Source organism: Saccoglossus kowalevskii, chromosome 5 (genome assembly GCF_978046115.1).
Source record: "Saccoglossus kowalevskii chromosome 5, keSacKowa6.1, whole genome shotgun sequence".
NCBI classification, from domain to species: domain Eukaryota; kingdom Metazoa; phylum Hemichordata; class Enteropneusta; family Harrimaniidae; genus Saccoglossus; species Saccoglossus kowalevskii.
The window spans coordinates 8,613,842-8,626,970 of record NC_140645.1 but is presented as its reverse complement, the minus strand read 5'-3'; the positions used below and the strand labels follow the sequence as shown (position 1 = coordinate 8,626,970).

The 13,129-nt window shown below is 38.1% G+C and overlaps 3 protein-coding genes across 3 annotated transcripts; all 3 read left to right on the top strand.

Moving 5' to 3' along the window:
* The first annotated feature begins 505 nt into the window (after positions 1 to 505).
* On the top strand, positions 506 to 1,484 carry LOC146745473 (protein white-like). The gene is made up of 3 exons (XM_085498702.1): positions 506 to 524; positions 1,039 to 1,225; positions 1,383 to 1,484. The coding sequence occupies exons 2-3, from the start codon at positions 1,061 to 1,063 to the stop codon at positions 1,482 to 1,484; spliced, it is 267 nt and encodes an 88-aa protein (XP_085354828.1). The 5' UTR covers positions 506 to 524; positions 1,039 to 1,060.
* Positions 1,485 to 4,695: 3,211 nt separating this feature from the next.
* On the top strand, positions 4,696 to 7,342 carry LOC102802991 (protein white-like). Its single transcript, XM_085498701.1, has 5 exons — positions 4,696 to 4,703; positions 4,862 to 4,967; positions 5,161 to 5,292; positions 5,652 to 5,744; positions 7,328 to 7,342. Exons 1-5 carry the CDS (start codon positions 4,696 to 4,698, stop codon positions 7,340 to 7,342), a joined length of 354 nt encoding a protein of 117 aa, XP_085354827.1.
* Positions 7,343 to 8,012: 670 nt separating this feature from the next.
* Positions 8,013 to 11,526, top strand: LOC144360340 (ABC transporter ATP-binding protein/permease wht-1-like). The gene is made up of 4 exons (XM_078013131.1): positions 8,013 to 8,112; positions 8,530 to 8,630; positions 9,329 to 9,408; positions 11,269 to 11,526. The coding sequence occupies exons 1-4, from the start codon at positions 8,063 to 8,065 to the stop codon at positions 11,368 to 11,370; spliced, it is 333 nt and encodes a 110-aa protein (XP_077869257.1). The 5' UTR covers positions 8,013 to 8,062; the 3' UTR covers positions 11,371 to 11,526.
* Positions 11,527 to 13,129: the final 1,603 nt, after the last annotated feature.

Genomic DNA, 13,129 nt, shown 5'->3' with positions numbered 1-13,129 from the left:
CGAGACGTCATCAGTATACGAGACATGTGACATATTGGGGGTATGAGAAGCAGCGTTATAGTTTATTGTGGTTCCGCGTATAGACTTATATTACGAATTCCTACAGTGACATAGCATTGGTCACTATTTACCATCAAAACCTGCGTTATGGTTTTGGGGGTAGTATATTGCATCAATAATTTCGACAAGTAAAGTTGTTTTTTGTCAACTCTGAAAAAAAAAACTAAACCTAAATATGCACGGTGTTGTATTACGTCTTTAATAGAGCCACCGTGAGCTGCTCTACGTTTGAAACAGATTGAAAAAAAAAATGCACGCATTCAAGTCTTAGTCGAGTTACCGAAATTTCAAAGGTTTCTTCGCTTTAAAGTGTCTCTCTTCATTTCCAAGATAAGTGTAATACGTATTGATAACTAACACAATGCTTTATGTTGTTTATTTCATGTCCACACACGTCCATGTCACATCCGTTTAGTATCCGGCTACGCAGATTCCGGGAGCATATTGGGAATTATTGGAACGAGGTAACGCAAACAATCATACTTTATTCAAATTCATTTATTCGGCGGCGAATATATGTATATTTAAACTTTCTAAACCTGTGATGGTTTATAAACAGCGTCCCTGAGTAGACTCACACATAATACACTTAGTGATATTATCTAAGACCCGTAACAGTGATTGCCGTCTTCAATAGGCTGTTATTGGTCACATACTTGAGGGAGTTTGCCCATCATGATCAAAATTAACCTTTGACCTTGCGACGACTAGTCTGCTTCAGTCCACATATTTTAATGGCAAATACCAATAACGACGGTACGAACAGCGACCAAAACAGACTTGACCGCAAAGATAAAAAAATTATCTAGAGGCAATGATAACAATGCAAAAAAAACTTTTTCAGGAAATACCTATCTGTGGGTTTACAGTTCGACTTGTGCATATTTTCGGAAATGTATCTTTTTGAGATTTGTTATCCTTTTTTCACGATTTTATGTTATCGGCAGAGTAATAATAGAACATAATTTTTATTATCAGCGGTGCTGGAAAATCTACTTTGATGAACGTCTTAACTTCCCGTAACCGTGGTGATCTGATCATAGAGGGCGATATTCAGATAAATGGTCGTCCATTCACGAGCGCCCTCACTGGTCTCATGGCGTATGTACAGCAGGATGATTTGTTTATTCCTTCTCTGACTGTCAAAGAACATCTCCAGTTTCAGGTGACGTCATTAAATGTCGTAAATAGATTACATGGAATTGTATTGCCTAGCAATATTATTCTTTTACATGATAATTTTCATCAAAGAACGAGTCTGTAAGAAAGAATTATAAAATTGTCACGGTTAAAATTTACTTTTTGTCTTCAACTATTCACAGGCTTTGCTCAGAATGGATGCGGACATAGCAAAAAAGTCAAGAATGGAAAGAGTAGATGACGTTTTATCACAGGTGAGAACTCTGGATCCCATTTCGGAGTAGCACAAAATGTTGAGTACAATCTGCCCTTTGATATTTCAAAATAAGTTCTGAAATGGTTTCGGGTAAAAAGATGATTATAACAACAACATATTCGTCACGTGTTCGTTATGGAAACATTTGGTCTTACAGAAAACAGAAACATCTTAACTGTTAACCAGTTGGTCCAGTTAGTTTGATAATTGAATAAATACAATGTGAAATTTACAAACTATGGACAAGACCAGGAATCATGGTATCAAGAAACACAATTGAATGAATGTTGCGTTGAATTGTTATTCAGATGGGTCTGCTAGAGTGTTCTAATCACATAATTGGCGACAAGGCTCAAACTATGGGCATTTCTGGAGGGCAAGCAAAGAGATTATCAGTAGCAGCAGAGGTATTTATTTATCATTTTTTTATTTATTTTTTATTTTGGCATTTATTTAGTTAGTTAGTAAGTTACGCGATCATTCATTCATTCGTTTATATCAGGGTAAATTTGTGGGACTGAGGTAGAACATAAAATATGTAAAATATATGAATCCCTTGAAATAGAGGATGAATTCCACTTCGTTTTAAAATGCCCTATGTATGAAAACATTAGAAAAAAATGTTTACCCTCATGATCATATACTTATCCAACATTAGAATTTTTTTATTCCATTATGTCAAATAAATCTGACCAAATAATCACAAAACTAGCAATGTTTGTACATAAAGCACAAATTCTGAGACAAGAATGTATTAACATGAGGTGACTTTTGACCTCAGGAAATAATACATTATTATAATTATGTATTTATTTTTCTATATATTTTGTGAAATGGGCCAGTGGTCTTTAAGAACAAATAAAGATTCTTATTATTATATCGTTGGCAGCTTTTGACGAACCCGCCGTTAATGTTCCTCGATGAACCCACCACGGGCCTCGATTCGTTCATGGCACAGACCGTGGTAGCACATCTTGCTAAACTGGCAGAGGGCGGTCACACTATTATAGCAACAATCCACCAACCGTCGTCTGAAGTATATCAGCTGTTTGACAGGTGAGTTAGTGATATCCGCCGCATGTTGGCGTGTTTTTCTGCAAGAGATTACTGTGCGCCAGCAACGACCGAAAGTCGAAACGTGTTATCTACTGGGGACGGAGCAGCGGAACTCGGAACTTCGTATGTTCATTACGCCCTCAGTAGATAGTGCGAAACTTGCAGTAAAGTAATTGTATTTAGTGCCGTCGTTCGACCACACTATGCCTGGCTGTCTTGATGTCTGTGTTTGTGTTTAAAACATAAAAGCTGTTTAGTACAATAATTCTTTTGTAAATCAGAAATTAAATTTTCAACTTCTACTTCTAAGGCCATTGTCAGCATTTTTTTGGCAAAACATTTTTTTGTTAAAAACAGTTAATTATTAAGTAGTAGTAAATGATGCAATTATGTCCAGTTGACATCATCCAAGAGAATGTGACGTGCACTCAAAATCCACCCATTACTCAATCCTGAAATCTAACATCGAGGCTAACGTGTGTGATCAGCTGTGATCATTACATAGTATCTTTCACACTAGGTTGTTTGTCATGGCTGATGGACGCACAGTTTATCACGGGCCTAGACCAGACGCTGTATCCTACTTCACATCTTTTGGTTTTGAGTGTCCGACAAACTTCTGTCCAGCTGATTTCTTCATCAACACATTGTCTGATGTCAATGGAAACGAGGCTGAGAATAAACGTCAAATTAAGGTGAGCAAAATCTTTTATAGAGCAGGTGATTGTAGAGGAATGACGTCATTGATTACGACATACAGTAATTGAGGTAGTAACCTACTCATTTTTGGATCGGATGATCTCCATATCAGTGCAAGGCAGGTTTCGTGTCAATAAACTATTTTACAAAAAACTGTTGTCAATAATTGTATATACAGTAAATGAGTAATAGCGACCAGTTTTTCTCAGTTTGAATCAATAATATTATAATTTCTTTTATCTGATACATTGTTGTAGCATTTCTGTGATAAGTACGAGACATCTGAGTATGCTATCAACGTGAAAGAGTTCATTGACCGACAGGTTTTTCGAATAAGGCCCGCAGATGACCAACAGTTGGTGAGTATACCGCGAGCACTGCAGAGATCGTAAGATGCCAGACCCCAGCTAATCGGAAGATGTACGCGAGGTACTAACTCATTTTCATACGAAATATGCAAATTACGAACTGTTTGACGCCAGATCTGTTACATGGCGTGGACCGTGACTTGTCTAGGTTATGCATGTTTAATGTGTTGATGATGAGCGTGACGTGAGTCGAGAACACTTGCATGATTTATAACAAATACAAAATGTGATGTCATATTTGTTACGCATATCGCATAACATTGTTATAATACTTCCATTTTGGTGTAATTTATACATACCATATGTTGGTATACTACGTTTTATGAACTAATAGAACACAGTATTTTAGTCCGGGAGTAGACTGGTGTATGTTACATGTATAACACATTATCATATGTACTGATTTTATCGTTTGTGGGAGGTTCTTTGCGCAAGGCTCGCACAAAGGTAGGTCTTTGTGTAACGGCCCATAAATGACAAATACCCACTGTCTGTGATTGGCTCATTCAAAATGGAAACCATTATGATGTTAGCTAAACGCACGACCATACAGCATTTGTTTATTTTAAATCAATAAATTGGTAATATGATGACATCATATTCACTATTTATATATCGTGCGACATAACTGACTAAGCAGAGGGCGTCGATTTGAAGAAAAAAAATACAGTTTTCTTGATAGGCGACACTAACTCACATTTTTGTTTTATTTGTATTGTATCAGGGACACGTTTCAGAGAAGAAGACTACGATGTATGTATTCAAATTAAATTTTAACGGTTCGAAAAATAGTCGTGGGGTTCCCTTGGTAGAGAATGGAACCCTGTTTGATTGGTCAAAACAAGTCACGTGACTCTCTTGCTCTCGGCGAGATCTTGGCGGCCATTAATTGCTAATAAGATCTATTTAACAATGGTTCTGATGGTAAAAAGTAAAATATCACAATTGTGTTTAGCTAACCTGTAATCAAAATAGGAAATTCTGATAATTAATATTATTTTTTTAATGAAATTAGTCCCGTAGGAATTGTTTCAATATATCTATTATCAAAACAAAACAAAAAATATGTAGTACGTGAGGTTCTCTTTTATCGACTGACATGTTTGTATTTGGACCATGAAAAGGTGGGAATGTGCATCACCCTCGGATTTCGTCGATAGAAGGCGCATACAATTTCATTTTTTTTAAATAACAACACCTCCGAACTTTTAAAACTTATAGTTTGTATTCACAATAATCGTTAATAAAAGAAGAAATAACTTTCTATTTATTCCCTGAACAGATACAAGGCGGGTTGGTGTTCTCAGTTGTCTGCCGTACTGTGGCGCTGTTTAATTGTTATTCGTAGAGAACCAGTAGCACTGAGAGTGCGTCTTTTAAACAATATGGTGAGTGTTGTTACATTAAAATGTGGGATACATCGAATCCGATTTGGTGTAAAGTTGTGGGCAATTGAACTGAAACATTTAGATTTCAAGGTGGAATTTCGAACCATATAGTAGTGCCGAGGCCTGGAAATGTTTTATTTCATCATGATTACTAGTATCGAATGTAACGTGTGTTCGTTTGTTTGTGTTTTAGATACTCAGCATTGTTATAGGTCTTATATTTCTACAACTAGATTACAACCAAACCAGTATACAAAATATCACCGGATGTCTGTTTTTTGTCATGGCGGCTGTTAGTAACGATTCCTTCTTTCCTGTCGTCCAGGTGAGTCTCACACCCATCATGTGACATTTGAAATCTACGACTTGCATTTGCTGTAAAGATGATACACCATTCGCGGATTTCTGTTTCCAGTGTTTTTGCGTCCGATCACGTCATGAACATGCAGGATCGTTCCCAGTTTGTTCATAAAGTACACGGTCATCAGTTAGAATTTAAACTCAGAGGGCGGGATTCAAAGGTTCTGGAAGGTAGCACTAATTATGTAGTCATAAGGTATACGTAATTGGCTACCAAGGAAGCGTTTGGCGTCATAGGGAAACCGCAAAGTGATTCAGTGTTTCCATTTTATTGAAATATGAATCTCCAAACGTCACTAAATGGATTGTTTTTAATATTAACAGCTAGTGCCTAAAGAATGGCCTATTGTTCTCCGTGAACATTTCAACGGGATGTATCGAATTGATGTCTATTTCATTGCGAAATGGATGACTGAGGTAAGAATCTAACACACCAGTCTAAAAATTGCGCCCTCTGATAACAGAGAGATTCTGTGACATCAAAATGACTTATCCTCGGGGACGGAGCTACGTCACAGAACGTTCCACGTTGCTAAGATGCGCACCACTGCACCATGTATTTCTGTGGGGTAATCTTGTTAGACTGTTCAGGGGAGTCTGAACAACTATTCCAAAATACTATTTTCTGATAGTTTCGGTCTTTGTTTTCACCTTGATGGTTGCCAGGCAGTGAAAATGCCCGGATGTCCGCTCGAGAATATATGAAAAGGAAATGTCGTTTAAATCGACATTTCTGTGTTTTTTAAAAGTTTGTTTATCATCTAAATTATAGTAACATCTGTCAGAAACATCGTCGTCATTGACTGACGTCTTCAAATTAACGATCGAAGCTTTTAAATAGATTTCGTTACAAAAGCACTACGTTACCAGAGGGCGCAATTTTTAAGACAGGTGTATTACACGTCCATTTGATGTATGGTTATCCAATTACTGCTGATCTACTATATTATTGTTCTAGATCGCATAATGTTATTAAACGTATGTTTTTTTTTTGTATGCGTGAATAAATAATTTATTAATGTAAATTGTTGACTGTACTCCCGATGTTATATTTGCTTATATCTATTTTCCAAACAATGATCGCTGTGAAAGCAAACATTCGAGTTTGATTTGTCTATATTCTAATTTATTCACAGCTTCCAATCTGTATAGTTTTACCAATAATTTATACAAGTGTGATTTACTGGATGGTGGGTAAGTATACCAATTGTCTTACAACACAGAACACCAACTACGCCGGCGGTACAGTTGCCTGGGGCACTTGGCTGGTATAAGTAGGGCATACAAATGTTCTGCAAAATCAACCGACAACGACCCCTTCCAACTGTTTTTTTTTAAACAAATATACTCCTCCTTTTTTGATAAAAGCGGACTTCTCTAAAAATCTAAACATCCCTATTTTAGAGAAACGCAAGATGCGATGTCTTATCGTTCTGTTCGAAGCGCTCTGTGCATTTGAGGTATTCACTTGCTTGTTGTCTTGTTCCCCTGCTTGACTTATGAATAGCAATAATTTTTTTTGAAAAGTACCTTTATTTACTTTTTGCAAAGTACCCCTATTCCTGCTAAATTGCTAAATTCAAAACACAAATGCGTATGGAGTCCCTCGCCCAGCCAAGTGCCCCGGGACAGTAAACGTGAACCTCGCAAAGTATACTTTTCTCTGCGAAATTCAGGCCACACATGCGTACCCCTCGCCCAGCCAAGTGCCCCGGGACAGTCAACATAATCATTGCCATATTCACACATTACGCAACCACCGTTCAATTATATAATAATAAGAACCAATGCTGCCATATTCATTGTAAATTTTATTTTACTAATTAGTTATTTAGTTTTATTAGTTATTGTATTTTATTTAAATTTATTATTTATTTGTTGTTATAGTTTTTTTTTACTTATTCTTACTCATACAATGGTTGTCTTTTTGCTTTATATTTTTCACATATTGTAAAGCATATGTCCTATGTGAACATCTACGTATGTTTTTTTCTTCCCAGGATTTAACCCGATGATAGAAAGATATTTTATATGTCTAGGCATAATGTTGATTGTCACCAACACGGGTGTGTCTATAGGTAAATACCAATTATATTTTCAGAAAAGACATTCACAACATTTGACTTATCAGAACGTTCACCGTGACGTCACCGCGGGTGTAAACGTTCCTGAAAGGAAAGACCCAGTCTGCGCGTGTAAGTAGGCATAACGACGTTAATCTGATTGGCTTTGGAACATTACGCCAATTGTTATAGCCAATCCAGTTGTCTCAATTGGATTTGAAGGAAACGTTCAGTAAATATGTTATAAGTTAGCTATAAAATATGTAAATTGCTTTTCTGAAAGTACTGTACTGGTTTCATGGTTATTTACATAAATAACACCATCAAGACTCGGACATGGGCTGCCATCTTGGAATCAGTCGAGTTTTCTATTGAAATGGCCTATGTATGTATTGCCTAGCATGTTTATTTTGGATGAAGATATGTTGAATGTATATGTTATTGATTATGACTACAGAATTATTAAACACACGTCTCAAACAACCCGCGAAACACAACTAAAGTGCACAAACGCTACTGAAAACGTACTTAATGTTCATAAAGAGGATTTGATTTCGCATGTGCAGTGCATTCGATTTGGTAACGTCATTTACAAATGTGTTACTTGCATTCGTAGGTTACTTGGTATCTTCAATTAGCCCTTCGGTTACCATAGCAACGCAGTTGGGGTCAATGTTGTTGATTTTCTTTGTTTTATTCGGTGGATTTTTCCTTAGTATTGAGTAAGTATATTTGAATAAATTATACGATCATGGGAGATGACATGTCTGTGTACAATCAGGGCCTGGCCGATTAACACAGTTAATTTCTTATTATTACGACTAAAATTGTAGATGAAACAAACTGCAAGCCGGCAAGTCGACGGTGTAGTTCAAGAGGTGGATCAATGTTGGTGCCCCCTTCCTCTAAGGCACAATTAAACAAGAATGCGCCAGCCATAGAGGGCGCTCTCCAACTGGTATTAAAATACAATTGCATGTATATAAATCTGATTATCTGTTTATAATCTATGCTTTATTGTTAACCAAAAAAGGTTGACTATGTTTTACAGTTATCGGTAAAGTGGGTTATTATTCGTTGATTTGAAAAAGTTTTCTTTTTACTCATTCAAGAAAGATTTCCAATTAATTACATTTCAGTATGATTCCGAACTACTTTATATGGTTGAGGTACTTATCACATTATACCTTTGCGTTTGAGGCACTATGTATAAACCAGTGGTATGGCTTTGAAGGCTTAGGTAAGATATCATCATATGTCATGTGACATATCACGCGAGACTTGTAACAGAGGGCGCTCTTGGACTTTTCACAAATCGTACTCTTATTATGGTATACGCTTATGCCATTACTATAATAAGCTATTTAAACATAGAGGTATTGTGAATATATTAAGTAATGGATGAATGTACACATTATGACGCACAAAACCTCTAGATATAGAGGTTATTTAATGAGTATTACAAAAATGAAAGCACAACGGATAATTGGAACTTTGGTAACAATCAAATTATTGTTGCCTGTGGGCGAATGCACTTTTTTATATACCATTTTTACAAAACACAGTATAAGGGAACTAAGTCAGATATGTGTTAAAATATTTGAATTCAGCTTTCTGTGACATAATCTTAAGTTTCCTACTAGATTCAATTGCTCACAGGGGTGTGATATTGTGTGAATACAATTTTACATAATGATTGTCAATTTTGCGAAAATGAATACTGAAGGATTATACCGAAATCTACTTCATACTTCTTAGTCACAATTTTTACGGACACTGATAAAACCTCAATGTACTACACATTAAATATAACCCTCCCATTGTGATATTCCACACACACAAGTGAATGCATCGTTGTTGGGTGTGAATCATACAATGCCATCATGTCAGTAACTATCTGGTGTATACATAATTATATATTTGTTTTGTTCATGATAGAGTGTAATAATGCTACTCAGCTTGTTGATAGGTGCATAACTTCAGGTGATCAAGTGTTAGAGTTATATAGCTTTGTACCAGTGAGTATGGTCTTTATATATTGTTGATGACACACTAGGCAGACTTTTACTTAAATTACATGTACATAAATAAGAATATTATGTTGTTTCTTTTATTAATAAATGTAAATTTCAATTATACACATATTTTCATAAGTGATAGATGTACTGTGGCACTGCGTGATGACAGTGGCCCGCGTGACGACTGTGGCACTGCGCAACAACCAGGACGCTGTGTGGCGACCGTGGCACAACGTAACGTGTGTGGTGTCTCAAGACTATGGTGGTGTTGCATGGCGATTGTGGCGCTGCGTAACGACTGTAGCACTGTGTAACAGCTGTAGCGTTGCATAACGACTGTGGCGCTGCGTAACGACTGTGGCGCTGCATAACGACTGTGGCGCTGCGTAACGACTGTAGCACTGTGTAACAACTGTAGCGTTGCATAACGACTGTGGCGCTGCGTAACGGCTGTGGCGCTGCGTAACGACTGTGGCGCTGCATAACGACTGTGGCGCTGCGTAACGACTGTAGCACTGTGTAACAACTGTAGCGTTGCATAACGACTGTGGCGCTGCGTAACGGCTGTGGCGCTGCGTAACGGCTGTGGCGCTGCGTAACGGCTGCGGCGCTGCATAACGGCTGTGGCGCTGCATAACGACTGTGGCGCTGCGTAACGACTGTGGCGCTGCGTAACGGCTGTGGCGCTGCGTAACAACTGTGGCGCTGCATAACGACTGTGGCGCTGCGTAACGACTGTAGCACTGTGTAACAACTGTAGCGTTGCATAACGACTGTGGCGCTGCGTAACGGCTGTGGCGCTGCGTAACGGCTGTGGCGCTGCGTAACGGCTGCGGCGCTGCGTAACGGCTGTGGTGCTGCATAACGACTGTGGCGCTGCGTAACGGCTGTGGCGCTGCATAACGACTGTGGCGCTGCGTAACGACTGTGGCGCTGCGTAACGACTGTGGCGCTGCATAACGACTGTGGCGCTGCGTAACGGCTGTGGCGCTGCGTAACGGCTGTGGCGCTGCGTAACGGCTGCGGCGCTGCGTAACGGCTGTGGCGCTGCATAACGACTGTGGCGCTGCGTAACGACTGTGGCGCTGCGTAACGGCTGTGGCGCTGCGTAACAACTGTGGCGCTGCATAACGACTGTGGCGCTGCGTAACGACTGTAGCACTGTGTAACAACTGTAGCGTTGCATAACGACTGTGGCGCTGCGTAACGGCTGTGGCGCTGCGTAACGGCTGTGGCGCTGCGTAACGGCTGCGGCGCTGCGTAACGGCTGTGGTGCTGCATAACGACTGTGGCGCTGCGTAACGGCTGTGGCGCTGCATAACGACTGTGGCGCTGCGTAACGACTGTGGCGCTGCGTAACGACTGTGGCGCTGCATAACGACTGTGGCGCTGCGTAACGGCTGTGGCGCTGCGTAACGGCTGTGGCGCTGCATAACGACTGTGGCGCTGCGTAACGGCTGTGGCGCTGCGTAACGACTGTGGCGCTGCGTAACGACTGTGACACTGGGTAACGACTTGGCGCTGCGTAATAATCTAGGTGCTGCGTAATAACTGTGGCACTGCATAATGACTGTGGTGCGATGTCTGCTACGGTTCACGTGTTCAATTAGTAATATATGGGCGTGCTGATCTTGACAACGCTTCCCCTGCCGAAGCAACTTGATATCACTTATCAAAATTTAAGTTGCATATTTCAACGTGATTATTTGTCAACTAAAGTTTTGAACATTATCTTTCTATATATATGTGAGATTGACGTCACATCAAAGAGTACGTCACAGTTGCACACTTTTCGTATTGTCTAAGAACAGACCGACCAACCTATCTATATATAAAACATAACTTTTGTTTCAATTTCAGGATAACTTCAACATCAACATAACAAGTCTGTTCCTGTTGATGATTGGATATAGACTGGTTGCATTTATTATACTTCTACTGAGGTCTCGACGTCATAATTAATTCAGTGCATGTGGAATTTTGTCCCATTACCTTCGATTGGACTCGTTCGCAGAACGAACGAGACTGGAGTCACTGTGTGTAAAGACCGCGTGGTACTGAAACATGTAAACCTATTATTAATTCTTATTTTAATAAAAACAAATGACAACTATATAATATCTATGATCAATTGATTTGTTACATACACGAGGAGATTATTTGTGGATAACGACACTAATATTGTTATGCCATGTGTATGCGTTATATCTACCAATGAGATGGCATTACTTCACAACAAAGTGTTGATCCATACTGTATAACTGATACACTAACTATATGCCTAATGATGTCATATTGAATGATGCGGTTCCAAATATAAGTGGGATGTTTGTTGTTGCAAAGATTCACACATTTCTGCGACAATTGGTTATTCGTGTTTTAGTACGGCAGTTTTTTTTCAAATGAAGAACTCATATAGAAATACTATGCTATTAAGCCATAAAGTAAGCCCTAAACAGATGATTTGAAAAACACTACAATATATTTTTCCCAATTTTTCTGACGTTTCATGTTGTTTTTCTAACTTTCCAGGACATTTTCTGTCACTTTTTTCCCACTCTGTCTTTCGAGGCATTTTTACGACTTTTGATACAGCCTTTACTTTACGATTTTCCTATTTCTGTCTATTTCTGACTTGTTAGACAAATTTCTCGATGTTCTATTCAGGTTTACTGACTTTCTGAGAAGTGTTAGACTTCGAGTCAACCATTTGAATTTCTATTTAAGTTTTACCGTCTCTCTATGCAATGCTATAGACTCTATGCAACAATTTTCGTAGACAACAATAGAAAACTATTGTGACTTTAAATGTAAATATTCTGACTTTTCACTCGTACTTTCTAAATTCTATTCTAACTTAACATGCAAGTTTATTTTCGCACTTTCCATCAACATTACCAATACTATAGACAAGTCTTCCGAAAATTCAAACAACTTTTCTGGACAAGATTGTCCTGCTATCCCACTAGTTACAGAATTTCTCGGCATATATTATGCCTTTCATACTTTTCAATCATCTGCACTTTCAATACACCTTTTTCAGACAAGTCTCTGACTTCCCGGCCAAGGTACCCGTATATTGCAATGTTTTAAACTTTTATGAAGTTTCCTTTACTTTGCAGACAATTTTTTTTTTTTAATTTCCATTTAATTTTTCTGGTTTTACACCACTTTTCAACTTTTGACAGAGTTTTGACTTTTTTTAAAGTTGTCATGACTTTACAGACAATTGTTCTGACATGCTACAGACAATGTTTCTGAGTAAACTGAGAACTTTTCAGACAGTACTTTGCATATTCAAGACAAGTTTCATGAAATGCATTTCAACTTTGATCTATAAAAACAACAAGTTTTCTTGACGTTCATCAACATGTTTCAAGACGATGTTTCAGACTTATCAGCAGATTGTCATTCTTCCCAGCATCTATTCTGACTAGATATGCAACATTTTCCAATTCAATGTTTCAACAATTTTCTAAAATTTCCAGTTAAATTTTTTTTTGCTTTCCACACAAATTGCAGTCATTGCGTTTCACTTTTATGAAAACTTTCTAGACAATTATTTCTATTTCACATTAACATATTAATACACATTGTAATGCCTGACCTTTTTCCCTTCATTAACTTGTTATGTATCACATATGAAGCTCCATTAAAATGATTTCTAAGATCACCAAATATACCGGTATGTATATAGAAGAACTTTTCTCTCAGTTTTCAT

Excerpts from the sequence above, each read along its gene's own strand:
- LOC146745473 (XM_085498702.1), top strand. The coding sequence starts at position 1,061 with ATGAACGTCTTAACTTCCCGTAACCGTGGTGATCTGATCATAGAGGGC. Across the intron at positions 1,226-1,382 it reads AAGAACATCTCCAGTTTCAG|GCTTTGCTCAGAATGGATGC; the intron begins GTGACGTCATTA and ends AACTATTCACAG.
- LOC102802991 (XM_085498701.1), top strand. Across the intron at positions 4,968-5,160 it reads TGCGTCTTTTAAACAATATG|ATACTCAGCATTGTTATAGG; the intron begins GTGAGTGTTGTT and ends TTTGTGTTTTAG. Across the intron at positions 5,293-5,651 it reads CCTTCTTTCCTGTCGTCCAG|CTAGTGCCTAAAGAATGGCC; the intron begins GTGAGTCTCACA and ends TAATATTAACAG.
- LOC144360340 (XM_078013131.1), top strand. The coding sequence starts at position 8,063 with ATGTTGTTGATTTTCTTTGTTTTATTCGGTGGATTTTTCCTTAGTATT. Across the intron at positions 8,113-8,529 it reads GGATTTTTCCTTAGTATTGA|TATGATTCCGAACTACTTTA; the intron begins GTAAGTATATTT and ends ATTACATTTCAG. Across the intron at positions 9,409-11,268 it reads AGTTATATAGCTTTGTACCA|GATAACTTCAACATCAACAT; the intron begins GTGAGTATGGTC and ends TTTCAATTTCAG.